The 27,878-nt window shown below is 50.4% G+C and overlaps 1 protein-coding gene across 3 annotated transcripts; it reads right to left on the bottom strand.

Moving 5' to 3' along the window:
* Positions 1–189: 189 nt before the first annotated feature.
* AXIN2 (axin 2) lies at positions 190–25,899 on the bottom strand. 3 transcript variants are annotated; one of them, XM_069799347.1, is made up of 11 exons: positions 25,756–25,899; positions 23,654–24,583; positions 17,547–17,687; positions 11,879–11,981; positions 9,843–9,983; positions 9,136–9,632; positions 8,813–8,995; positions 8,310–8,528; positions 7,609–7,704; positions 6,217–6,384; positions 190–2,032 (listed from the first exon to the last, which is right to left on the bottom strand). In XM_069799347.1, exons 2-11 carry the CDS (start codon positions 24,475–24,477, stop codon positions 1,906–1,908), a joined length of 2,499 nt encoding a protein of 832 aa, XP_069655448.1. In that variant the 5' UTR covers positions 24,478–24,583; positions 25,756–25,899; the 3' UTR covers positions 190–1,905. The 3 variants fall into 3 exon arrangements, with proteins under 3 accessions (XP_069655448.1, XP_069655451.1, XP_069655450.1); XM_069799350.1 differs by having other exon boundaries at positions 8,813–8,992; XM_069799349.1 differs by lacking the exon at positions 25,756–25,899 and adding an exon at positions 25,175–25,438.
* Positions 25,900–27,878: the final 1,979 nt, after the last annotated feature.

Genomic DNA, 27,878 nt, shown 5'->3' with positions numbered 1-27,878 from the left:
TCGTTGCACCGAAGCGCAGCCCCAGCCTTTGCCTTGCCTGCTCGAGCTGCAACCGCTTGCCAGCAGGAACAGCCCCTGCCAGGGGAGGGAGAGGGCAGGGCAGAGCTCAGCTGCTCTTTCCAGCTACCACCACACATGAGAAGCAACCTTTTAAAGCCATTAAGGGTGAAAAAAAAAAGGCAGACAATATTAATTTGAAAAATATAAAATTTTAATAAAGGCTACATCTCTTAATTACAATAATTATTGTACCAAGTAATTTTTTTTTAAATGAAACTCTTTATAATGCATAATTTACAGTATAAGTAGAACAAAATGCCATGGCAAAAGTCATGAGTACAGGACTTGTAATAAAAGGCATAAAATATATTTATACATAAACCCCTTAAACAAACAAGGGAAAGCTTGAACCCTGAATATAGGGCGACGCATGGTCTCGTAACACCATGCAGGCACAGGTACTGTACTGATTAAATTTTAAAAACACTAGAGATAGTGTATTAATATTTTCACCATACATTTTCTACAATATATACAGACTTATACAAAGTAGCAATGGCAAACAGAATGCACAGATTAACTTAATCAACACAAAACCCAACTGTAGAAATGCAAGGTGTTTCTCGGGAAAGGGTCGCTCTGTCCCAACACCCACGCACACGCACACACGAAGCTCTGCCAAGGGTTGCAGAGAGCCTTCGCCCACATCTCCCACGGGCTCACATGGGTGTTGTGAAGGTAAGGCAAAAAAAAAAAAAACCCAAAAAAAACCAAACCAAAAACCACCACACAACGAATCACGCGCTCCACACCAATCTGAAAATATGCCCCAGCGTAGTTACACATCGTTGAAATACAAGTTGTGCTAACATTGAAGTAGAATGGCTAAAAAAATTAGCTAGCTATGTGGAATACATACTTTTTTTTTTAACCTGGCTTTTGCAGCGTGTCCTTTTGGTGTGCTAAGTATGGAAACGGGGACTGGATGGCTTCTTCTACAGCTCTCCCAGGCTCAGGGATTTGCTCTACCTTGCCTCGACCGAGAGGGGCACTGGCCACCACATGGTACCCTCACCACTGACAGCAGCAAAGCAAAAACCTCACACCGCAGAAATCCATGGACAAAATAACAAGTTGCTGTTCTTATATTGCATCTAACATATTTAACGCTTAAGACCTTTATTTCAAATTAGAGCAGCATAGATTAAAATGCACCGGTCTCTAGATGAATGGTAGGACAGTATTTTTATTTCGGCTTTTATTATTATTTCTTTAGAAAAGTTTTATCTTCACTTGGAGAAATATGGGGCATGTCACTCCTTCCCTCCTCTCCCTTAAAAAAAAAAAAAAATCACAAATGCGCTCATAGCCAAACTCCTAAATTTTAGATAGTGGGAACGATATAAAAAAATAAAATAATACTTCCTCCCAACACCCCACTTCCCAGCCCCTCTCTTCTCCATTGTTAAAGCAGCATATCCAAAAACTGGACTTAAGGGAAAACAGACTGTTCAATAAATATCAATAAGGATTACTGTTAAGGTAAGCTATACACAGTTTCTCTTAGTCCATACATTTCAGATCCCCAGGAAATCATATATTATGTATGGAAGTCTCTCAAACACGGTCTGCATCTCCAATAGCCAACAGTGGTCATGTTTTTAATAAATAGTTCAGGGGTTTTATCATCTCAGTACCCAACTCATGAATAATAAATGCCATTTTTTTTCCTCTAAGGCTAATTCAGCAAAGTCTTCATAGACTTCACTTTTTTTCTTCATTGGTTCAAAACTTTCCTTCAGAGTTTGTTTGTTTGTTTTTTTTTTTTTACTTTCCTTGTCATCACTACTGTTGTGTGTCCAAAGACTTTTCTAGCTTAACTTTTCTTAAGAAACACAGATGCCATCAATCGATCCTTTCTACTTTCCCAAGAATCCTTCCTTCGTACATCGGCAGGATGGTTTCGTCTTCCCAAATCTCTTCAAACACCGCACCGCAGTCAAACTCGTCGCTTGCTTTTTTGAAGTAGTATCTGTGGTAAGGAGAATTAAAACACAGTTAAAAATCAAAAGGTAAAGCAAAGGATGCTTTGGCAGTTCTTTTAACCACAACATTTCCAATCTCTCCCTCCTAGGATGCTCCTCCAGCGCCCAGCATGGCCAGGAAAACCTCAGGGCTGCTCAGGTCCAGCAACATGAAAGCATCCCCGGGGCTGCAGGGACGGCGATGGGACGGAGGGAGCAGGGCTGTGCACGCTCCTCAGCGGTGACAACAGCTTCTACAGTGAGTAAATTATATGCGTTGGCAGCGGCTATCCTCAGCCGTAAAGAAAATTAGAAAGATTTCTAGTCAAATATCTTATTTAAAAAATAAATAAATAGAATTTCAAAGCAAAGCATTCTTAAGGTTCCCCTCTCTCCCCACCTTCTTCCTTTCATGTGTTTTCTTGTTTCAAAGCTGAAGCCCAACATTAAAATTAGCAACTGTTATTAAAAGGAGAGGCTTTTTAGGCATACGGATGGATTAAAAGAAAACCATCCCAGCTTCCTGCAATGCAAAAAGCTGAAACTCTGCAGTACTCCTCCTGAAAAAAAACACAACCAACCCGGGAGCCTCACATTCGAAACAACCAAATGCCTAATTCACATATCCATTTTCAGTGACAGAAACTCCTGTATTTGTTTCCCGACGCTTCCTAGCAGTCAGAGCAGCCCTGGTCCAGCCTGCGGGACGTGACACAGGGAGGTCAAGTAGCAGTGTCCTGCATTCCTGCTCTTTTGCTCCGGGTCGTTAGATCATGAAGCCAACGCTCCCAGAGACAAAAAGCACCCCCACCCCTCCTGTGTCAAACAGTAAGGACCCCTCTATTATCCTGAATTAGACCGTTCAGCTTCTTGATTAAAGGTTCCTTTTATCCCGTTTGGAGCTTTCTTCCTTCTAAGGCTGCTTAATTGCATATGCACAAATGAAGGGCTTCCATTCAGAGGGGTAGCATTTAGGGAGCCTGTCCGTCTGCCGCCGCACACCTCCTCGGACATGCCTGCTCCCTTGGAAAAGTGCTTTGCCATCTGATCGCCAGGGATGGCAAGACCTTCATCAGATGGATTACAAAGAAAAATATAAAACAATTAACCCCTCCCACACCCCTCCCCTGTAGTTTCCAGACAACTGGGGTTGGCAGATGTTTGTTGGGGGAAAGGGGTCTGCAGTTGTTATTTTTTTAGGATGGGAAAGGAGATCAAATTAAGCTCAGTTTTACTATTAAAACTGAAAGAGCCATGGCAGGGCCTTAGAATTTGTTTGGGTTTTTATTTTTTTTAGTGACTGTTCTATTCCACATTTTTAAAATACTCCGTAACAACAGCCTGCAAATCTATTTATTTTTAGGGTACACTAAAATTATTTTGGTAGGGGGATAAAAGCTGGCTTTTTAGTCAAAGAGCTGAAACCAGCTCCATTTAGTCAAGGTATGGTTAGGATTTATTTTTGTAAAGTCAGTCCAAGCTGAATTGACACATGTTGCTTCTTTAATGGCTCAGCAAGGAAAAACATCTTATTTAAGTCCTTCAGAGCCTGCACTCATTGAAGTCAATGGCCCAACTCCCACCAACTTTCATGCTGCAGGTCAAGGCCACAATTCCCCAGGCCAGCAGCCTTGAAACAAAACCAAAAAAACCCAAGGAAAGTTTGAATGAATTACAAAGAACTTTCTCTTCCCTTTCCCCTTCTCCGCCCCTCTCCAGATAACAGCCGCTCTTCCCAATAACTTCCTCCACAAGCCCAAGCGCTGGCTGTGTTTACAAAATTTTTATTTGAGAAAACACGCTATGACCTTTTACATAATTACAACCTTATTTCACAGAGAAAAGGGGAAAAAAAAAAAATAAAAAAAGGAGGCAAAGCAAAAAAAATCCTCCCCCACAACATCTTCAAACAAGTCACTCCGCTCTTATTTGCTCAGAAATGGGCTTTCCATTGAAACATATTTTATGTGGCAAGCTTTGCTCTTTTTTCTAATTTTTTTTTTTTTTTTTATTTTTTGGGACATCTGGCACCAATCGAGGCGGCCAGGCCTGGCGTTACAGCTCTGTTTTGAACCGCTGCCATCTTCAGATTACCCGACACCACCCAGTTTTTTTGTGCATGTATGTTTGTTTTTTGTTAACGCCATCAGTATTAAATCACTGCTTAATTCCTCCTTTTTTTTGGGGGGGGGGTGGAGGGGGAGGAAGGAAAGCAAAGCGGCGATTTCCCGGCAGCTGCCCCACGGCGGGGCCGGCCGTGCAGCTCTGGCATCATGGGAGCCCGAGGTACCCGCCTCGCAAACTGATCCAATCAATAAAGAATTTGGAGAGCGGAGCATTTCTGCATGTCTTTGTGCATTAAATGAAAGGCAACGGCTTCAAAGACATGCTTATTAAATGTGCCTTAAAAAGAAATCAATGCCAGATGTGACCAAAGCAGCCTAGTTAGTGCCTCCCCGTAACACACACGCTACTCCGGGCACTGCGGACCTCTTCCCTGAAGGTCACCCACAGTTTCACTCAAAGTCCAGCCAAAAGTCAAAGCTTAGATCAAAATGATTCCCTGGAGGTACACACATTTGTGTAATTAGTTTCACCTTGTGTCTGTGCAAGATAAAATACTGGGCACGTACCCAAGTTCCTTTTATAAATTTCTGTATTGTCTTTACCCAGGTGTAAAGGGGTGAGATCTAAGCAAAACGCTGTTTCATCCTTGTCAGTCACTTAAAAACATTTTCTAAAGTAATTACAGTCTGACAAGGCAGAAATAATTGCACCTGGAGGGGCTTTTGGGCCACAGAGGTTTTAGTAGCCTATTCCTGCACTCGGGCATCACACAAAAAATGTCACAGAAAACAAACAAACACAAAAAAGGATTTTTTTTTGGCGGGATGGGGGGGGACAACTACACAGCCACTGGAGCAGTGGCAGACCAGTGGTGAGGCCAGGGAAACTGGTCTGCAAGGAGGGCATGAGCCTGCAGCAGCCAGCAGAGGAGCACAGCGGGCCAGGAGAGGTTTTAGGGGCTGGAAAACGGCACAACGGTGCAAGAAGCCCAGGAACCTCTCCTGGAGGTTGTCCAGGTTGGGTGTACTTGCAGGTTGCTGCCATCTGATGGCAGCTGGGCGGGCTGCAAAGATGGTTTTGGGGAAAGATTGGCATTATTTCAGCCCCAGTGTGCAACAGCCACAGACAGACCCAGCTCGGTATCCCCCAGGCTCAGAGCACCCTTGGGTGACCTACTTCTGATCTGCACAGGTGGACTTTCCAAAGCTAGAGACAGGCCAGTGATGGAACACCAGCTGGAAAGTCCTTGTACCAAACCCAGATGACCGTCTGGAGGTTATATCAGATGCTGACTGTTACAGGAAAGGCCTTCTGGCTCTTTGAAGCCCCACCAAACTCAACGCAAATTCAAAACTTAAAGCTGGAACAGCCCTCTCCTGCTCACCCTGCAGGAGAAGTGGCCAACGGATGATCCCACTAGTGCCCAGATCCGCTGGGAAAGTACAGCGAAAACAGCCAACATGAAGCTACTGCCATGGGAACTAGAAGAGCAGGAGAAGAAGCAAACTGGTTAAACTGGGAGCTGGGCTCTGGAAACCAGACAGGCAGGGTTTGTTGGTGTTTCTGAGGAGGAACTCTGTATCGCTGATGGAGCTTTCCCTGCAGGGCAGAGGTTTTTTTCCCTAATGAAAAGCGACTTTTCTGCATCTCAGCTACATGTCCACTTAGATACAACATCCAAACCTTTCACTGACCCCATTTACGGCCACACCATTGCAAAAAAAAAAAAAAAAAAGAAAAAAATTAAATGAGTAGGCAAAGCAGGAGGTTCGGTTTGGAAACCGAACCCCACCGCTCCATGCCTTCACCGCAAGGCCATCCTAGCTTTTGCTCATATTCAAGCTTTTTGGAGAAGGGTTGGAGCATGACGCCTGCATCCTTATGCAACTGGGGGAGGAAGCTGGGGAGGGAGATGGAGAGGAGGTGGCCCCCCCAACCAAGCTGCAGCTCAGGGCCCCTTTCTCCATCCCCAAGTTGCTCTTGGTTTGAGCGAGAAGAAAGCAAGATCTACAGCCTCTGGGAAGTGAGGTAAACGTGTCATTGCGGGTAGACCTGCCAAATATCTGCCAATTCTTTTGACCTATTAAAATATACTAAAGAGAACAAACATATCACAGATTCTTACCTGTAATTTCCCTTTTTGCTCAGCTGTTCTTTAAAGTGCCCAAGTGTCAGGCTCTGGGCCTTTAACATCCTCCGGTAGGGAATTTCTTCTCCGCAAAAAAAATAAGTGACAACCAACTCACTTGACTGAGAGGTGTGAACAACTGGCAGTTTCTTTGGCTCTTTGTGACTGAAAAACAGAAAACACACAAAACCCCCTCTATTTTTCCATTTGAGAACAGGCCGTTTCACCGCACTCAATCCAGCAGTGTTTCTGCCACACGTAATGCTGGTCAGAAATACCCTGGGTGTGACCTGAAAAGTCAGATATTCCTGTACTTGCCCTGAATTTGTCATGGTGCGTTTGCACAGCCCTTTGCCGGGCTCCCACAACAGCTCCTGCTCGCTGTGATGGTGGGAATCGTGGCATCGCAAAGTGGCCAGTCCTGGGCAGCAGAGACCTCGTACCATTTTATGGATGGGAGAACCGAGGGATGGAGGTTAGATGCTTGGGAAGCATGAGAGCAGCACCGTGGGCCAGGTGAGCGTGCATAGAGGTCACCATGGGCTACCAACCTCTACCTAGCGAGCCCCAGCATTGTACACCTCTGATTTTAAAAGGCTCGTTTCATCTGCCTTCACATGAAGCATCTGCCAAGCTTTCTTCTCATGCACAAAACCACCTGCAACCACCAACAGCTAACAAAGCAAAACCACCGCCAGATTATTCACCTGAAGTACACAGGTAATCTTATTTTTCCCGGTGAGGATAAAATTAACTGGATCTTGTCATTTGCACTAAGAAACCCTTCTTAAAGAATAATTAAAACAATATTACCCAGCAAAATGGCAACGCTCTAGTGAATACCATGCAGCCAAATCTACAACTGCTTCTGAGGCAATGTACACTTGGCATGTCAAAAGGTCACAAAGTGTTAGTCCGCAGTAATTTAGTCTTCCTAATTTGTTCTAAGTCTTTGTAGAGTGGCTTCAGAAAAAAAGCTGCTAGCAAAGACAGCTGGTGGACTTAAGGTCAACCAATTAAAAATGAAAGGCTCTAGTCAGGTGGCTCAGTCTGGACTTCAAACATTACTCATTGCTTAAGATGAAGAGGGTAAGAAAGAAAACTTTAATTATTTAGGCCATTTTAGACCTCTCTGTAGCAGATTTCTTGTTAAAAGAACCATCCTGTAATTAGACTAATCCAATCTTTGTCCACTTTACAGGAATGCAAGTTAAAAAGAGCCAGAGACAAGATTTGAAAATGTTTTGTTCTTTCTTTAAGAAGAATGTTTGAAAGACGAAATTTCAGATATAAGAATTTCCTCTCTTTTCAAAGCGGAATCCATTTAATGAAAATATAATTATTATATACATATATTTCCCAATCCTTTTCTGTGTGTGCAATACTCACTCTTCTGTCGTTAGACTTGCATTGCAGAAAGGGGTGTTTCCCCCCTGAATGGCAGCGGAGTGGTTTCGATCCCTCTGCTGATTTGAGGTTGAACATCTGAAGTGGAGAGGGGGAGGGCAAGTGGGGAAGAAGGGGGGGAAAAAAAAAAAAAGAAAAAAAACTTTTTAAAAAAATTGTTGAAATACAGTCTTCTTAATTGAAGTCTCCTGTGGGTCATTAAGTTCGCTCTTTGTATCAACCCTCACATGTTGTAAACAATCAAAGGAAGAATTAAAAATGCTGTGGGCTAATTTATCCTTCCATACCCAAATGAACGATAACCAGTCCAATTCTCCACTTGGTATGTAGCTGGAGTCCGTCCCAGAGGAAAAATGGGCAAATTACAGCCATCAAAAGAGTGGAAGTAATAGTCTAGGACTCAAACTATTTGCGCCGGGGTAGGGTGGGGTCGGAATAAGGAGGCTCATCCTTGGGGCTCGGCCAAGCCGTGCCGTCACGCGTCCCCACGGATCGGCCCCCACGGCTGCCCCTCTCCCTCGACGGGGAGGACGCCGTCAGCGTCAACCCACCGCCTTGCCCTCCGTCAACCCAAGCGTTGGCTGAAGACGAGCACAACCGGCACCCAGCAAACCTCTCCGACCCCCCGCCGCTCCCCCAAACCCCACCGCGGGACCCTCACCATCCCTCCCACGGCTCTTTACCGTTGCTTCTGCGGCTTGGAGACCTCGGCGAGCCGGCGACACGCTTCCTCCAGCTGCGCCAGGGTGTTGGGTGGGGTGAGGGGGGGCATGGCGGGGTCCTGGACGAAGGGGTGGGCAGGCTGCACCCCACGCGGGTGGCTGCCCGTCCCCCACGGGTGGTGGCGGCCGGGGGCCCCCTTGGCGAAGTCGGAGCTGTAGGCCTTCTTTGTGCTTTGTGTGCTTGGGGAGGGGAAGAAGTCGGGTTAGAAAAGCTGGAAAATATGACTTTAATAGCAGCTCCTATTCTGCTCGCTCCCTCTCAAAAGTCTGTCATAACATGAAAGGAGGTTTATTGCCAAAAACATGACATTTTTGTGGTTTTTCTGGTTCTGCGGAACAGCTTTTATATTAAACCGGAGGAGCAAAGAGTCTCATTTGTTTTTAGCGATTGTAAAAATAGACAGCCCATGTAATATATAAATATTTACCGGGAGCGATATTGCTGTAGACAGCTGCGTATTTACCTATGGGGCTTGTGCTTATTTTGCCTCTCGCTCTCCAGCATCCACTGCCAGACGTTCTGCGCCCGGTCCGCCTCGCCCCCTGGTAGCTGCACCCCACTGGGGCCGGGCAGCCCCCCGTCCCCGGCCGGCAGGACGATGCTCTCCGCTCCTCTGCCCAGCCTCTTCGGCAGCGTCCCCGTCCTGCTGATGGCGAGAAGAGGACACGAGCCCACCGTCAGCCCCCTGCGCTGCCCCGGGGCTGTCCCAGTCAGCCCCATCGCGGGGGGGGATGATGGGGTGATGGTTTGGGGTGGGTGCAACGGAGCGAGATGCTCGTGACTTACCCAAAGGGTTCCAGGGGAGGGAGAGGGGGGTCCGTGCTTTTCGTGTGGCCCTTGCACTTGGGGTAGCAGTAGTAGTCGCTGCCCGCCGGGCAGCAGCACTGGACCCGCTGAGCCGCCTCCGCTTCGATCTGCTCCTTCGTCTTGGGCACGGTGTGGTGGTGGATGTAGTGGTGGTGGACGTGCTTGGTGGTCTGCTTGGTGACGAATCCCTTACCCACCAGGGCGCAGGAGGCCGGCGAGGCCGCGCCGGGCTGCAGCTTGCCCATCGGCAGGCGGTCGGGGGAGCGGGCGCGGGGGCTGTGTCGGCCCATGCCGGGCGACTGGCAGCCGGGGGTCTTCAGCACGCGAGAGAGATGCTCGTCCAGGATGGCCTGGGGGTCCTCCTCGTAGCTGCCGGAGGGCAGGAGCGAGAGCGGGTGCTGGGGATGCTGGGGGTTCGCCATCTCCCGACTGCTCTGCAGGCTGGCGGGGAGCTCCGAGCCCTCCTTCTCCTCGTCCTGCCGGCCAAGCGATGGCGAGGAATAAATGCAAGAGGACGAGGAGCCAGCCAGGCACGCACTGGGATGTCCTCCCCGCGGGCTCGTGAACCGCAGCGCGATCGAAACGCGTTCCTCCCCGTGAGCAGGATTCGGCCCCCTCCTCACCCCCCCCGACCTGGGCGGCAAGCAGCGAGCTCTGCCCGGCCCGGGGAGGGTTAATCCTCCTACCTCCTTGATTTGCTGCAGCCTCTCCTCCAGACTGTCCATGGTTTCCTGCTCCTGCTTCAGCTTCTCCAGCCGGGAAATGAGCTCCGCGGCGAAGGCAGCCGGCTCCACCGGGGTCATCTCCTTGGGAAGACGGTGGGTCCTCTACAAGGAGCGGGGACAGAAGGCACAAGGCATGTTTAGCGGGCGGTGCGGGACGCGGGCGCTTAGCCGGAGCGGCATCGCCGGGCCCGCTACGCTTGTTGTGTCTCCATGTTTGGATGAAAAGACGACCGCAACTAGGCATGGTCTGCTCTGGATTTTTATGAGCTAGTGCTGTGGCCTCATGGAGTGACATCCTCCCCACCAGCGTTTGCCTTCGGCAGGAGCAGTTGGTCGCACTCTGAGGAACCCCGCTTGTTCTCTCTGTAGTACAACCAGCCCATCAGTAGCTACTCTGAAGTAGAAAATCTTCAAAGACTGTTGTCAAACATCAAAAAAAAAAAAAAAAAAAAAAAAAAAAACCTCTGAGGTGGGAGGGAGAGACTTTAACTCAAGGAATAAAGTGAGTATAAACAGAAAGGAGTTGGAAATTAAAAAAAATAAGATGGGGAGAAAAAGGGAAAAGAGAAAAAAAAAGAAAAAAAAAAAAAAAAAGAAGTCAAACGGTTGCAGATCAGAGAAGTGCTGGTAATTTATTTCCTGGCTACACACTGGGCACCTTTGAGGTAGTGTTGTCTCAACAGTGTCCTAGATCTCTCCCCCCCCCCCCATCTCTTTGTACAGAAAATGAAGAAAGCTGCTGCAGGCTAGCAGTGCTACACTGCTGAGCTTGGCTGCCTCAAGCAGATCTATCAAGGGAAAAAGGGAACATCTCCAAATCAAGTGCAGAATATAAAAAGGCAAAACGCGAATTTCTGCCAAAAGAAGCAAACATGGCAGGAAAAGGGGAGGAAAAAAAAAAAAAGAGGAAAAAGAAACCACCCACCCGACTCTGCCCTCCCTCCTGCCACCCCCACGCACCCCACTCCTTGCCCCCACTCTCCCTCTCTCTCCCTCCTTTTTTTTTTTTTTTCCCCCTGAAAGCAGAAAGCTGAACTGCCAACTCTTTCACATACTACCCACCAGATGAGGTGGGGCCTCTCTCCGGCAACCACTTAGCTCCAGAAATGATGTGAGGGTAGAAAAAGGCCACTCTGCTGGAAATTGTCACTCTTACACAAGCTGGCTCTATTCAGTCCCTGATCAAAGCACTGCCTTACAGAGAAAGTCGATTTGCACGCCCTGGGACAAAATAATCTAATTTACAAGCTCAGGCTATAGAACTTTCTTTAGGGAGGAAGGGGAAAAAAAAAAATACCAAAAAGAAAAACCGCATAAACCACCCCCCCCCTTCCACCAGAAATATCATCTATGATTTCTCGCTGCTTAAGACAGCAGAAAGAGGAATTTTAGCATATTAATCTCAAGACAAGATAAGTTTATACTTGTCTGTGTAAACAGTTTATTCACTGCAGGAATCGGGAGTCTGCAAGTCAACTGAATTAGCAAGTCAGCGAGTTGTTAATTTTTGAGAGCACAGCAACGCCGCGAATCGGATCCCCTCAAAGCAAGGCACGCATCTGCTGCAAATGTCTCTCTTTCGGGAGATCCTGCTTCCCGCCGGCTTACAGACGGTTTGCTTCTGAAGGCCGCTGGCGATGCGCGAGGCCAAGCCCTGGCGAAGGTGTCAGGGCGGTGGCTGGAGCCAAGGCTCTCACTTAGACCCAACCAGGGCATCTCTGCTTGGATTTAGACCAGGAGGGCAAATTCAGTGCCATTAAAAAGCCCTAATTAACACCTGGTTTTCAGGGAAGGACCAAAACGTGACCATACACAAGCAGGTTTTGGGGAGGATGCTGAGAGCACGTGGCTCCGGCCCAACACCAAGCAGCAACTCTTCTCTGGCATCACGTAGGGATGGAAACCTCCCCTGCTCCCTTCCCTCCACGTGTGCCCGTTCCCAGTCCCACCGCTTCCCAGGGCCAACCCGGCCCCTGCCAGCTCCCACCTGAACTTACCGGAAAATGAGGTAGAGAAACTTGACCGTTGGCCTTGACGCTCCGATGCATTTCCCGCTGGAGCTGCTTCTTGCTCCCAATTCTGTATGGGGGGATCCCATCTCTGCACACAGAAGAGAGGTCACCGTCAGTCGGGGCTCTCACCAAGACGCTTCTCCATCATCACCTCTGAAACCACCCAGGCAAGCCACAGGCCCACATTCCCAGAGGTGCTGAGCCCTCTGGACGTCACCTGAAGCCTCAAACATCTGGGGGCTTGGGAAGTGCCTGTGTCACCATCTACGTGGAGGTGCAGTAATTAAGCAAAAGCTGAAAAGCGAGCTGAAGGCCGCTCCGTATGGAAACACGCTGAAAGACCCCATCCTCTTCACTTCTGAGGCACCTTACAGAAAGGCCCTTCGAATGCTAGGTTTCTGCTTCTACCCTTTGTTTTTGTTGCTTTTTCACCACCGAATTACACTCTCTAAGACTACAGGTCTCCTCAAGGTCTGAAACACCCCATGGACCGTTGGCGCAGTGGAAGCAAGAAGGAAGAGGCTGAAGATGGATGGCCACCAGAAGGCTGCTCCCCATCTCTAGCCCTACTTAAGATCCGAGATGTTTCTCCTGCCCCGAGGCTGGCCGGCACAGGCAGGCCACCGCGAGGCATGAGCAAAGCCGGGCCGTACCCTCCGGGCACGACGTTGCTCCCCTTGGCCACGCCAGCCTACGGCCAAGAAGCCATGAGCAGAGACCAGGCGAGGAGCACCCGGTGGGAACGGCCCCCTGCACAGCCCGCTTGAGGCAACGCAGGGTTTTTTCATCTGGCCACACAAAAAATTACCTCAGTTAGGATTAAAGGGCCTTCTACAGACAGTGGGGACAGCCGGAAAGAGCATGCCTGGAGATCCTGAATGTCTAATTCCACCCCTTCCCTCAGACTGGCTGAATAACCTTGATCTCCGGTCCCGTCCCTTTCATCCACCTGCCCCCACACCTGACTCATCTCCTGAGTGGAGAAAATAGCTCCTGCCCAAGGAGGAGCGGCGGCAGCCGAGCAGACAGCGGTCGGCCCCACGCCGCTGCCGGAGAAGCCAACGCGGCACGGCATCCTTGCGTGCCACCTCCTGTGGCCACGGTGGTGGTGGACACACATCAACGTGTTTTGGACACATAGCCGGAGATGAGGCATGAGGGAACACCTTCCCGGAGACGCCAAGTCCCTTCCCTCGAGGAGGATGATTAGATGCCATTGCTCCACGCTCAAGGTTTGAAGCACGCTATCGCAGGCCTTCGTGAAGATCTTGGCCAAAGCGCTCAGTTGCCATTAAATTGTCCTAATGAGCAAGATTAGGCTGCAAAGCTTGGAGTGAAAGATTGGAACAATGTCACCTTAATAAAATTGGAAAAATCTTTATAATAAAAGAGAGCACGCTGGGACCGCAAAGGAAGTCTTTGATGCCACAAGATAAGCCTCCTCTAGACACGGTCCACGAACACACGTTACGTTACAAGTGGAAGGAACTAATTGTCCTAACGTCCCCCTTGTACAACACAGGGCTCTAGAGCGCTTTCTGGGGAAGCAGCCCAGCACGCACCAGCCATCACAGCCGGCCACGGCCACCAACCGCAGCCGCTGGTGGCCACCGAGCACTTCTGCTCCACGAACCCATGTGGCAACAGGGCTTTGGGCACATGACATGGCTTAGCTTTGGGGGAGGATGAGGGAAAAGCAAATCTAAGGTGAAAACCAAATCATCTGTACCTTCAGAGAAGGATTTGTTCAGTGAGGCTTACTGAGATAAGGGTCTCTTAGGGAAAACCTTCAATATAGGGAATAACAAGTAAAATAGGCATTTTAAAGGTAAGTAAAAATGCCAGCCTGAGCACGTTACACGCATACATACATACAGGACTAATCCCGTTAACATATTCAATTAAAGAGGAGGTGTCCTCTGTAAATGGCAGTCCAAGAGGCCAGATGGGGAAGAGCAGGGAAGCAGCTGAAGGTCTGTGCATTCAACACAAGGTACCCAAGGACATGACCAAGGGACACCAGCGAGCCCCCCAGCCCTCCTGTGCTCCCCACCTCTCTCCAGGTCTGCAAGGCGGAGATGCCATCCCCAACCCCTCTGCTGTGGCCACCGAGCTGGGAGGACATCTCCTTGTGGGGTGTCCCCATGCTCCCAGCTCTGGGGGTCCGTCTCTGCCCAAAGGGACAGTCCTGGGACAGGCTACGGAGCAGGGACTCATGCCATGCCCATGAAGAGCGGCTCGAAAAAGAGGAGGAAAAGCAACGCTGACCCAACAGCACAGCTCCTCACTTTATTTAAGACTTGCCCTCATTCAGGGTGGTAGGAAAGCCGCTCTTTTCCCCTAAAATTCCTCCGATTGCACCACAGAGCCCCACATCAAACCTCCTGCTCCCTGCTTCTACAGCCCTGCCTTGTCAGAAGAGTTTTACAACTTGTAACAATGTGCAGAGTTAAAAAAAAGATTAAAAAAAAGAAAAAGAAAAAGAGGTATTTCACTGGGATGGGAAAGCTGTGGAGGAGCTCAGGAAAGTCAGCCTGGGGACTGGGGAGGGACTTTTACAGCCACTTTGATGAGTGCTCGCCAAACCTAGGCCTTCCATATAAAACAGGGGAGAAATGGGCAACGCCGGGGTTGAAGGGGTGACCAGCGGGTGATCCCCGACTGCAGGAGGGACAGACGGATGGAGAGGGAGCCAAGGTCAGTACTGCAAGAGATACGGGGGTGTGGGGGGAACCCTGATGCTGAAACAGACCCGCCAGCCGAGGAGAAAGTACCTTTGAAACGAAAAGGCTGAGCTTGGCCAGAGGTTTTGGGGCAGGAGAAGGGTTAACCCCAGCTCTCCAGGTGCCACCTCTCCCCTTGCTCCAGCAGCAAACATTTGCACTCACTTTCTTGGCTACTAAAAGCTGCGGGCTGAAGAGCTACAGAGTTTAGGCACTAAATAGTAGAGTTTAATTATAAACATTTCAGCTAACCAGGCTGGGGCTAAGCCAATCTGTTTCTGGGGGAAACACTAGTTTGAAGTCTTCTACCCAGTCAGCTGCCATTTAAGCTGAGCCAATTATCTTAGCCTTTTGACTCAGATGTGCCTGACCTAACCTGAATGTAGTTTTACTGCTGCTTTGAAATATCAGACTCATGCGCATATGCATTCACTCCCATCTTCATTTGGCAACGGCTCTGAAACAAGCCTCTGATCTTGCCAACATCAAAAGCCTGGTTTGTAAGATAAGGTAATATTTGAAGTTTGCTCAGCAGCATTCCCCTGTGTCCAAAGTAAATCCATAAATAAGATATAAGCAAATAAAAAAAAAATCCCCTATCCTCTCCCCCCCAATCAAGAAATGGAAATACAAATTTGCATGATGCTTTGTGGCTATTACAAAATATATACAGACAGACTGATCCCTAACATCTATAATAAAATAAAAAAGGCAGATTGTGCACTATTTGGAGACCTCTCCTAATTCCAGCATAGTTCAGATTTAGATTTATTTAAAAAAAAAAAAAAAATACAAACCAACCTCACTTTACTGCTATGTCTGACAGACTTTTCGAGAACAAGTTTTTCCTCTTCAGTTGATACCAATATAAGCCAAAAGAACTAATTTGCATTCACACTGACGAAACAGAATAAACCCAGGTCCTCTGTTAAAGGGGGGTAAAACCTCGCAGGCAGAAGAGCACCCGGGCTCAGCCTGTGAAAGCACGGCGGGTTTGTGCCCCAAACACGTTCACAGCATCTTCAGCAACCAGCAGAGCCAGGTGCCAGGAGAGGCTGCAAATCCCACATGTTTTACTGCAATCTTGGCAGCAGCCCTTCGCCTCTGCAAAGGAAGTTTTACATCAGCCTTAACTTTAAGCCCAGCCTCCCAAACTGCCAATTTACCTCTCCCACTTCCAAAACCATCCAAGATCCCGGCGTGCCCGCCTGCTCCCGGCCCCGCGGACAGAGCGTGGCTCCGGGGATGCCCAGGGGACGGGCTCTGCAGCAGGAAATATTCCTCCAACCTCTGCCATCCCGCTCCCCTCCCCAGCCCTCCCCGCCGCCCCCCAACCTGGAGCTGCGGGCAGTTTAATCAGCCAAGCTTCCCCAAACTCTCACAGCCTGCGCGGGCTATTGTTATGGCAGGAAAAAACAGGCAGGCTCCTTTCACGCGCTGCTTTATGGGGAGCTCCTATTCACTTGTTCAAGCAAATTTCAAAGCGGGCTGCTGCCCTCTCATCCCCGCTAAGCTCCCCTGGACTAACAATGGGCTGAAAGCGATTCAGTTAAGCCTTTCATCCACCATGCACTTTATTTCTCACTCAGTGCTCTCATCTGTATAAGGCCCACAATTGGCATTGCTGTGAAGAGAGGGTATAATCCTAGCCCTGTGAATCCCAAGTGACCCTACACTGGTCCAGAAATGACTAACCCAATGAATGCTCTGTTGACACATGATCACATACAACCAGAGCCAGTAAGAAGAAATAAAGAAGTCACCCTATGATTCAGCTCTTTTATTTAATGCCAATATTGTTCAATAAGGGAATCTGGTGGGACAACAAACTATTTTTTTCCATAATATCAGTTCAAAACACACATGTGCATTAAAAAAAGCAAGCTTTTGTTTACCCATCAAGGATTTTTGGTAAATCCTGTTTTCCGTTGTGCATCATCACGCACGTTGACTTTAAAAACCCAGCATGCAAACCTCTCCAAGGAGTACAGAGTAACCACTGGCCATGTCTGGCAGAGACACTGGGGAAGCTTCACCTATGAGACGAAGACCGGGAATGCAGCACTCTGTTTACAGGGTGGCCCTTTCTAGAGCACTTGTACTTAAGTGAAGATCATGAAACACAAACGGTAACATCTGCCTTCTGCCCAGTTGAAAATGGTCCTTAGGAGCACTAAGTGAGTCTTACTGTCTCTTCTACCCCCAGACACAAAAGCACCATTTCTCTCCTGCTGGGGAAAGCAAACTGAGGAAGAATGGTCAACCAACTTGCTGCCAGTTGCACACTTCTCAGCAGAGCCAGGAGGAAAAGACAGATCCTGCAGTCCCTGGGCTCAGCTACGGCATCATCTCTCATCCCTACGCTCCTGAAACACCCAGACCTGATCCATGCGGCTCCATTCAAATGGCTCTTTGAAGACTGCCCCAGCCACACTAGATGAGCAGCTATTTGCCCCTTCAGGTCACTGGCCCTCTTAATGTACGTTCTGACATTAATGAGGAACCTTAATTACAGAAAGTACTTCCTACAGGAAGTAATCTCCTCCTCTTTGATGACTGATAACTAGTTAAGGAAGCCTGGCCTTAAGACAAAGGCTCAGGGAGATACGCTCCTTGGGTTAGTCAGGCAGCACCATTAGCATAGGGGAAAACATGTTTGCTCAGCTGCAGTTGCAAAACGGCAATAGAGGGATGCATTATTTTACTCCATCCGATACCTCCGGCGACTGCACGAAGAGCGAGGCTACCATGCCTTGCTACACCCCTCGGTTCGGGCGCGCACCTCGGTTTCGGCAGCCCCCAGTCAACGGCGAGCAGAAGCTGGGTGATGACCCTGGAGCCATCACTCCCGTAAGCCCCAACGGTGCATCGGTGCAGCTGATCCACAGATGGCACATCCCCAAAGGACCCAGCCAACACAAGATACTTACACGCTGCTGTCCGTCATTGACATGGAGTCGTCCGTCAGGGCATCACTAGATATTTCACTATCGTTCGCGCTGGTTGCTGGGGCAAAAACATAGCCAGAATTCACATGGTAGGGGTTAACGGGATCGTTCCTCTTGAAGGACCTAGGGACAAGCAAAACAGGAATCTAGTTACCAGCCAGTCTTGGGCTAGAGAAAAGCACACAAGTTTCACGGTAGCGTTTTCCTCATGGAAACCATGCACACTGGCTGCTCAACTGCTTTAGAAGCAACTAACCACCCATTGCTCAGACCAGCAGCAACCAGGACACACTCTAAGTCCAACTTTAAAGATGTTGCTTTCAACACTGGAAGCACGCTTTAGAAAATCCTAGGAAGCACCTCTACATACTTTGATACCTTCAAAAACTTGGTCCTTAAAGCTTGATGCTGCACTGCTGAGGTCAGCAGGAGTTTTGCTCTGGGCAGCAGCAGGCAAAAGATCAAGAAGTTCATAGCTCAAGTCCCATTGAAAGCCGTTGAGGCACCAGCTAATAAATGCTTGAGTCTACTCTGAAGACAGGAGTTAGGGCCCCTTCGGGAATACAAGTTACGGTATCTGTGTTGCCTGAAACAAGAGAACTGCCTGGACCTCCTGGAGCAGGACCACCACGCGTCAGAGGAGGCATGGACAGGGCTTGAATTTGCTGTCTCAGGCTTGGCCTCCCAAAGACGGGTGCCATCTTCCTGGCATTACAAAAATGCCCGGTTTCTAGGAGAACCTACTACTTGTGGGTTTGTGCGGAGGGTTGGGTGGCGAAGAGAAGGATGGGGGACGTGAGGACAGGAGCAGCAGGTTGTTGTTAATGGGCGCGTAGGTTACCGACACCTTTGGCTTCACTCGGAGAAGCAAACCCAAAGCCCAGCCTGGATGTTTGAGTTGAGTACCCAAGAGCGGTCGCATGAAAAATTCATGGGCAGCGACGTGAGCTGTGACGGAGCGTGGCGGGGTCACCCCGGCAGGGTCACCGCACAGGGGGGACCTGGGCATCCCCCTGCCCGCTACCTCCCATTACTCCAACTTCCCAGCCAGGATCAATATACATCTCTTCGGCAGGCGATAAGGGGATTATGCAGGGAGGTTTGAAAGCCGCATGTTAAGGTGCACATTTTGTTCCTCTTCCAGGGAAAGATGGGGTTGTTAAGCTTCTGCCTTTGTATATCAAAGCAAAAGGCCTTGTCATCTGATAAGGACTGCTGATTTTAATAATTAGGGCCACTTACCCAGGACTTGGGGGCCTAAGGAATGTGCCAGCAGGCTCGGCAGGTTTTTTTTAATGGGCTTTCCACCTCCCTGCCCCCACGGGGGGTTGGAGGGGACCAGCTGGGTTTAAGCAAGCAGCAACGTCCTCTCCATCCCTCACAAACAACCAGGCACCCCGCGCATTCCTTGCTCCGCCAGCACCGAAGAAAACAGGAGCCTCCACAAAGGCTTAAGTTTAAAAAAGAAAAAGGGGAAAAGAAAAAAAAAAAAAAAAAAAAAAGGAGAGGGAAGCATGGTGGGGAAGATAGGCCTCTCTGGTATGAGAGGCGCGGGGCTGGCTGCAGGCAGGTATTCAACCCAGCCGAGGCTGCATTCCTTTCCGAAGGAGGCCAAGGCATTTCTGATGGGGAGATCAAGATGTTAAAAAATATATATATGGGAAGAAGGGGGGAAAAAAAAAAAGAAAAAAGAGATAGTAAGGAATGCCACAGGAAAGAAGTTAAATCTTCAAAGATAAATTAATTCCACATGTGGGTGAAAGCTAAGTTATCCTACTACTACTACTACAAAAAAGTTCCTCTAAAAACCATGTAGCCTTCTACTTCGATTCAGGGGGATGTGCAGTCCAAGCGACCCCTCCTAGGACCTTGGTGGGCTTTTGGAGCGGCCGTCTAGGGATGCAGCTCTTTTACAACAATTTGATTTGAAACCATCTCAGGTCCTGAGAGCACATCTGAGGACCACAAGGCTGAGGGGTGCAGGATGCTCCCCAGCACAGGACCACCACCTTTTGCTGGGAGGTGTCTGTGTCATCCCTGGTTGCATCCAGGAGGGGTGATTTGGCACGTTCTTCCAGCAGACAGATTGCTGGAGAGGCTGGGGTGGAGGCGGAGGCAGCGGGTCCGTATGAATAGGGCACAGGGAGAGGAGGTGTGTCCAAACGCAGCCTTTGGAAAGATATAATTAGAGAAAGTGGCCAGAACTAACTCATCTTCCCATCGGTACTGGACTCCAGCAGCGATTCACCTCCCAACACTTCATGGACAAAAAAAAAAAAAAAAAAAAAAATCTCCAAAGTTGACATTTTTAAAGTAAGCCCCCACACTCCACCTCCACCACACCGCCCCACAGAAATCCCCACTTCCTTTAAGAAAACCAATGGGGGCTGTTTTGCTAGGTTTAATTTTTTTCTTTTTTTTTTTTTTGACCACCTTACTACAGTAATTGCACCCAGATGCATCAAGTTGCCTGCGAGGGTTTTAAATTCCAGTGGAAAGCGGTGGTCTCCTGCCGCAGATGCTGCACACACAAACACACACCCCAGCGCCAAACTCAATATGCAAAGTGTTTTCAGCTGTCAGGTAGCAGTTGCTCTGGAGCTTCAAGGAGAATGTCTGATGTTTCTCAGCCTATTCTTATCTTGATGCGATGACACACAGCATGTAACTCTCTATATGCTATGTTAGGCAATGGGCATATCAGAGGTATTATAATGCCATGAAAATTTCAGGGGCTCTTGGTTGTATCCCCTGTTATGAGGGTGCAATTTCAGAGCATGGGGGCTTTTTTTATTGTCAAACTCTGCTTCTTAGAAATAGAAACACTCTGGCAGTTCAAACCACAGATTTCTACAGAGAGAGAAGAAAATCTACCAGGAGCATTTTGAGGCAAAATTGAATCTCATTATTTTCTTGGGACAAACATCACTGGGCAATCATGGGTTCAAAAGCAAAAACAGAAAACAACACACATGCACAAACCTGAAAAACAAAGGTATATTTTAACAAAAGTACGTTAATCACAGCTTCCATGCTCTAATTGTAGAACACCGCTTCAAGCATAGCTTTACAATGGCATCATTTACTTTGATAATTGAAGCCAAACTTGGTTCCAATAACTTCACACACAAGGAGCTCCACCGGCGGGTCCTTTCAAAGGCCAGGAAGCACTGGGAGCCGGCAGAAGGCCATCTGCAAACCCCAGCCTTCTCAAAGCACGGCCAGGCCCACTGATGTTAGAGCTTAATGGGAGGCAGATGAGTCCACCTTGGACCGAACAAAACCACGTTACACGGCAGCACTGCAAAGGAAGAAGCGCTCTCTGTGTACACAAAAGTCGTGCGTGATAAATTTAGAAGCGCGTATAAATAATAGCTGGAATTCCTGGAGCATGGGGCCAGGTCCAGCACAGCGTGGGGAGGCCAGTTTTAACCAAACCACAACCTACAGGGGAGGGGAGTCGCTTTGAAGGACAAGAGGGAGGTTCTGCATTTAAAATATTCCCTGTATTAGGGCTCCAAATATACAACCAGCAGTTTGCATGCATGCGCCTGTTTTGCAGCCAGGTGCAAACCCTGTGTTTTCACTTGACTTCTCCTGTTCCTGTCCATCACTGATGCTGGGGCCAAACAAAGTCTTTCAACTTGTACGGTTTCTGCGGTCTCCCGTCTGCCATGGTTTTGGCCGTGACTCCGTGCCCTGGGATTTCCAGGTGAACTCCCATCCAAATAGCGGGCTGGCCCAAAATTGCTCTGCTCCCACCATCAGGTGTGCTCAGCCCAGCGCTCCCGGCTTTCACTGGTATAATCCCATTGAAACCCACCGAAGCGAATGGCAAGAGCCTGCACAGCGCTTCAAAACCATAACGCGCTACGCAGAAATTCTTTAATTCCATCACACACACGAGGAGGGAGGTGTGGTTTGGCCACTCACCAGAAAAGACTTTGTGCAAGCTTCAGCTCCAATCCTAAACGGAATCCTAAATGCTGAGTGATGGGAGATAACCCATCCATATGCTCATCAGCTTCTCGCACATGCACACACAAGTGGCTTCACAAATGGATAGCTCAGGGAGGAACTGAGAAGCATCTCAGCTTGACCTCCCTCTCTTTGCATTGAGATCTCTTGGCCCCATGGAGAGCAAAAGCTCCTGGAAATTCAACAGAAGGTGATCAAAGCAAAATGCACTACCTAATGTCCTAGGAGGGTAGATCTGACATGTGAGGAGCAAGCTGCATTAATCCCCGGACAAAAAAAAAAAGAAAGAAAGCAAGCAAGCAAGCAAGCAAGCAAAAAAAAACCAGCAAAGGAAAAAAACCCAGCACTAATCAGGCAAGCAGCCACCTTTCTGCGAGAGCTCTCCTGGACAAGGCACATGTGGGTTTTTAGCAGGGCCTGCAGCTCTGGTAGAACATTACAGCCAAGCCCTTCCAGCACTGAATACCAACAAAGGCTGGGAGATAAAAGCATCAAACATCCCCCTCCTGGAAAGCGAGCGAAGGGCAGCAGTTCAAACCAAGTTCTGGAGAACAGCAGATGCCCAGACAGCAACATTCAGGCATGAGATGAGGATCCCAAAACCCAAGTCCTCCACAGACCAGCTGCCAGCCAGTGCCCCCCCCCCCCCAACACCACACGCAGCCCCCCAGCAGGAGAGGTCCAGAGGCCGCGCCGGGACCAAGCGCATCCCTCCTGGTGGCTGCGCCCACGGCCATCACCCCTCTCCATCACCCCTCCGCCGGCAGGGAGGGCCTCCAGGAGAAGGAGAGGACCGAAGAGGTCTCTGGCTCTGCAGCACCCTCCCAGACAAGGGCACCCTCCCAGCTCCCGGCGGCTCAGCACCGGGAAGCCCCGGCACAGCTGGAAGCTCTCCGTAGGGCAGGAGAGGAGGGCGCGCTCCAGCAAAGCGTCCCCAGGAGAAGCCTGATGCCCTTTGATGTCCGTGAATCACAGACACCCTCTCAAAATTCCTGTAAATGAGATGTCAAACACTCACCGTACCAAAGCCCAACCTCGCGGGCCAGCAGAGGAGAGCTCCCATCTGCCAGCAGAGCCCTCTCCTCTCAGCCCTGATTCAACAATCCACATTTATGGCAAGGGTGGGGAGAGGAAAGAATACATTTTCAGAGGATTATACAACTCATCATTTGCTCATCGGAGTCTCTCTTTCCCATCCCCCCCTTCCCCTGGAGATGGCTCTTACTTTCTTCACCCTCACACCGCCGTGCCACCACGGTTTCCAACAAAAGAGAAGGGTTCGGCAAGGTGGACGCACCCCGAGACAAGGGCACGAGAAGACCCCGCCACCACACACCGCTGCCCGCATCCCCCGGAGCTGCCACGAGACACGACCACGTCCTAACGAGTTTAACTTTGAGCACACGGCCAACAGGAGAGCACCAGAGATCTACTATTACTCTCTACCTGGAACGTCTCTATTACCTTAAGTACTCAATTTTAAGTATCCTCCTGTATGCATTGGCTCAAAGCCACCCTAAACGGCTTTGACACGATACCAACACCCAACGCGATGGGAGAGGCTGTACATCACACACGCGGAGTCAAAATAAAAGCAGATTTTGTGCAAGTTGTGGAGTTTGATGTAGCAAGCGCACACATTTCCTCCTGCGTGACCGCACAATTGCTTCCCACATAACCAACATAGTTAAAACACTGGTTGATGGTGGAGTTGGGGAACTAGTAGGTTACATTATTCATGTGTCTATATGATCCACTCTACTACTGCTCTTAATAGGTTTGAAAGTCGAACCAATAATTAACGTATGTCCGGAGGACATAGTTGCTATGAAGTTTTTGATCTGCAAGAGAACCGAAACAGCCAATGGGGCTTAAGAGCACAGTATCTCGTTCTCCGTACGGAGGGGGAAAAACCCCCAAACCCAGGCAACACCCCCTAAATTCCAGCACTTGGAGGTGCGGGGAAGCGCCCGTGCCCCCAGCTCCACGGGAAGGCCAGCCTCCCCTTGACTCCCTGCTCGCTCCCCAGCACGCCACGCCACCAGCCTTCCGAAAAGCACTCTCAAGTCCTTCAAGTTAAAACAAAGCACCGTTTCCAGGGGTTCCCTTACCTGTAGCCGTTCTCGATCGTTTCCGTAGCTCTCACGTTCGCCGTAACCCTCAGCGTCTTGCTGGATAGCCCAACTACCGAAGGCAAGATTTTGTTTTTAAAGTCTGCACAGCTCCATTCCTCTTCTTCATTCAAGGTCGGGAGATAGCCACAGACAACTTTTAAGCTCCCCAGTCCATTGCTGTTCATGTAAGCAGGATTCTCTCCTCCACTCCTTACATATTCGAGGTATATATCAGAAGTTAAAAACATCTGGTAAGCATTTTCCTCCATCACGGTCTGAATCTCAGTCTGTGCCTGATCAAACATGATAGAATCTATCTGCTGCTTCTTGATGCTATCCCTTATGTAGGTCTTGGTAGCAGGCTTGAGCTGCTTGGAGACGATGCTGTTGTTCTCAATGTACCTTTTGTATATAGCTTTGGCTACTCTTAAAGTTTTGGTATCCTTAAGGTCCATCTGCCTGAAGCCATTGCAGGCAAACCAGAAGTCTAAGGTATCCACACATTTTTCCCTTTCCAGGAAGGTCCGAAAAAGATAGGCACCATCTTGATCTCCCAACAAGGAATGCAAGGATTTGGTCCATCTGGCCAGCGGGGAGTCTGGAGATGCGCTGCCTTCCGGCTCCCCGAGTCCGTTCTCATTCCTCCGCGGGGCAGGAGGCACCGGCATGGCCTTGAAGCTTTGGCTTTTGGGGAGAAACGAGCTGGCGAGTTGCGGGCATGGTGTTTCTCCTTCCTCCCCAGGGACAGGGGGTCGAGGGGCGTCTTCCCTGAAGCTGCTGCTGGGGTCTGGGAGGTGGGTGAGGACCACAGCGCTGCTCATGGTTCCGGAGCCCGATGGGGAGAGGGGCTCCCAGTTCCTCCAGGAGCTGCCTGTGCCTCTGCCTTCCTCTGCCTGGAGTCAGCAGGGGATCCTCTGAGCCTCCTCTCTGCAAAGGGAAAAAAAAAAAAAAAAAAAAAAAGGGGGTGGGGGGGAGAGAGAAAAAAGGAGTATTGATCTAATCAAAACCAGATCCTCCCAACATCAAAGACAAAAAGTAAACAGGCTTTTCAACTCTTCACATTCAAAAAAAAAAAAAAAGAAAAAGAAAGGGAGACAGAGAGAGAGAGGAAAAAAAAAAAAGGCAGGGCAAGAGGGAGCCCGGCTCTATCGCCAGCCCGATCGCGACTATCAGATCCGCTCCGCTGAACTCCCGGCGCACTTTTAGCGGGGCCGGGCCGTGGGGGGGGGTTGGGGGTGGGGGCGAGCTGTGTCCCCCCCCCCCCGACAGCTCACGGCAGCACAGGGCGTCCCTGCCCCGGCATCTGGTTTCCATTTCGCCCCCCCCAGCCCCAATCTCCCCTCTCCCTCCTCCAGCAGCACCTCAGGGCTGGGGGGGGGGGCGGTGTGTGTGTCCCCCCCCCAGGCTCATCCCCTCGGGTAAAGGGCTTTTTGGGGCGCTTCTCGGCAAGATGCTGGAGCAAGTGACACCCCCCCCCCCCCAAAAAAAATTTAAATATCTGGGGGGTGTTGGCTGTACCTGGGTGAAGCGGGGCATCCCGGGCCCGCTGGGGGGGGGGGGGGGGGGGAGGTGTGTGTCCCCCCCCGGAGCCGGGGATCATCAAACCCAGCGTTGGAAAGAGGAAAATAAATCGAAAGGAGCACCCGAGGGGGGGTGAGGGGGGGTCGGGAAGGGGGGTAGCCCCCGGGTGGCGCCGAGCCGGCTTCCCGGAGCTGGACCGGCGTGCAAAATCATCATCATCATCATCATCATCATCATCAAAACCTGCTCCAGAAATGGCGACGGGCTGGGAGGAGAGAGGTCGGAGCTTGGGGGGGTGGGGGGGAGGAAGAGGAGGAAGAGGAGGGGAAGGGGGGGGGGGGAAGTCCGGAGCTACTTGGATCCTCCGAGCCCTGTGCAACAGCCGACCCCCGCGGAGGTCCCGCGCAGAGCGGGCACACCAGGATTTTAAAAAAAAAAAAAAAAAAAAAAAAAAATCTTAAAAAAAAAAATTAAAAAAATTGTTTAAAGAGGTTGAAAATCCGTATTTAGGGGGAAAAAAAAAAAAAAAAAAAAAGCCGCCGGGAGCGCGGCCCGCTGCCCCCGAAGTTCCCACTCACCGCGGAGCCGGAGCTCGCTGCGCGCCCGCGGCCCCGCCGCTCTCCGCCGCCGGCAGCGCGCAGGCTGGCCCCGCTCCCCCCGCTGTCCTTCCTCCTCCTCCTCCTCCTCCTCCTCCTCTCCTCCCCGGCGGTGCAACCGCATCGGAGAGCATCGGGAAAGGAGGGAAGGGGGGGGGGGGGGGGCGCTGCGAGGGAAGGAGCCCACTGCGATCCGCGCCTCCCTCCTCTCCCTCCCCTGGTTATTTATTTTATTTATTTTAAATACAAAAGCGCTGAGCCCTCCCCCCGCCTCCTCCTCCTCCTCCCTCCCGTCCTCCCGCCCCTCCCCGCCTCCCTCCCCCCCCCCGCGCGCCCCTGGGCTCTCCCCGCCAGCGCTGCGCGCATCAAAGCGGAGGCCGGCGGAGCGGTCCTGTAAGGGAGGTAGCGCGGCTTCGAGCCGCCCGCCGAGCTCGTAGGCACACAAAAAAAGAGCTTCCCCCCCCCCCAAAAATAATTTAAAAATATAAAAAAGATGAAGAGGGGGGGAGCACCTCCTGCCCCGCCCGCTTCTCCCGCCCCCGGGCATCCACGCTGCGAGGGGTGAGCGGGGGGGACGCTTCTGCCCCGGCAGGGAGGCGGTGGGGGGGTGTTCACTATTCGTGAAGGAAATAAAATAATTATATTGGGGAGGGGGGAGAGAGATTTTGAATTTTTTTGCCCCCTTCTCTCGGCATCGCGGAGCGGTTACGGAGTTGCCAGGACCTTATCAAAGGGAAGCGATCGGCAGCCGCCGCTCCGCCGCCTTAAAGGGGCAGGCGCTCCCTTCCGCGCCGCTCCGCGCCCCTCCGCGCACCCCACCGCGGGCCGCCGCGGAACCTCGCTGCCTCTGCCCCTCGGCCGGCCGAAGGACTGCAGGGCGGGAGGTTACCGCCAGGCGTCAAAACTTCGCGAAAAGTTTTCATCTCAGGGAGATAAACGGGGTGGGTCCCCATATTCTTTTTTTTTTTTTTTTTAAATAAATAATCCGAAGGCATGTTTTTTGCTCTGCATGCTAATTAAACAATATCTGATTGCATTGTAACTGGCACATCAGCAAAACTCCGTCCGCAGTTGTGTTCACATCTTCCCTCCCCATCTGTTAAATATTAAACAGACACGGAATGGAGGTTGTTTTTTTTTTTAACTTCGTGCAAAAGGTTTTAATTAGGGGTTGGCCCCCAAACCTGTCCTCCAGATCCAAGGCGCCTCCTGCCCTCCTCCCCGTCCTGCTCCGAGGCTGGACGTAGGGGGCTCGGTGGTTCCCTCCTGGCCCGGCCGGTGGGAGCCCACCTTGGCTGGGCTTTGCCCCCCGCCTTGTCATCACCCACCGCAGCCCTCCGACTCCATTTCCCTCTTCCCGGAGCGCAACAAACGTTCCCGAGCTTTGTCTGCAGGCACAGAGCTCAGAAGTGGGTGGTAGAGCAGGCTGGAGGGTAACGCCGGAGTAGGGTGAGCTTTTGAAGTCAAGCTCTGCTTTAGTTTTATCATTATTATCATTAGTAATTCCTAGATTTCAAGTCTTTCTAGGGGCCCCGAATGGATTCCCTCTACCGTATCCCTAAGCAGAGACTTTGGGATCAAGCTCCAGTCTTGAAAACGTTTCTACACGTAAGCAGAAGACCCCGTGTCCCAGTCCTCAAGCCCCCGGGCAGGGACCCCCGCGGGCACTACCACCTAAGGAGACCCATGTCTCCCTGCACCCAGGCTCGCTGCTGGGCTCAGCACCCCACAATCCCCCTTTTCTTGGGAAAAACCTTTGGAAAACGAGCCCGCTTCCCCTCGATTGCTGGTCCTGCTGTACGCGTGCCTACGGGGCCGGGAAGGTGATGGCAGCTGGGCATGGAAGTGCAGGCAGCACACATGGCAATGCCTCTGGCAAAAAAAAAGAAAAAAGGCACCTTCCCTTTTTGGTGTGCCCCAACATCATTTATGGCATCTCCTGGGAAATGCAACAGCGAAGTGCAGCCCGTCATGGGACCAGCCCTTCTCCCCATGCCCGCACCCCACGGGGGCTCACACACTGCCCTGTTCCCCCAGTCCACCTCGGAGCCCACCCCAGCCACCAAAACCACCCGCAGCCCCAAGAAACGGGGCAGAGACGGACC

The sequence above is a fragment of the Haliaeetus albicilla genome, chromosome 12 (genome assembly GCF_947461875.1).
Source record: "Haliaeetus albicilla chromosome 12, bHalAlb1.1, whole genome shotgun sequence".
Lineage (NCBI taxonomy): Eukaryota > Metazoa > Chordata > Aves > Accipitriformes > Accipitridae > Haliaeetus > Haliaeetus albicilla.
This window is presented reverse-complemented; position numbering and strand designations above follow the sequence as displayed.

Bases quoted from the DNA above. Each gene is read 5' to 3' on its own strand.
- AXIN2 (XM_069799347.1), bottom strand. From the start codon at position 24,477: ATGAGCAGCGCTGTGGTCCTCACCCACCTCCCAGACCCCAGCAGCAGC. The intron at 9,633-9,842 runs GTAGGAGGATTA...CTTGGCCGGCAG, and splicing joins GGCTGCAGCAAATCAAGGAG to GACGAGGAGAAGGAGGGCTC. The intron at 2,033-6,216 runs GTAAGAATCTGT...TCCTTACCACAG, and splicing joins AGCAAAAAGGGAAATTACAG to ATACTACTTCAAAAAAGCAA.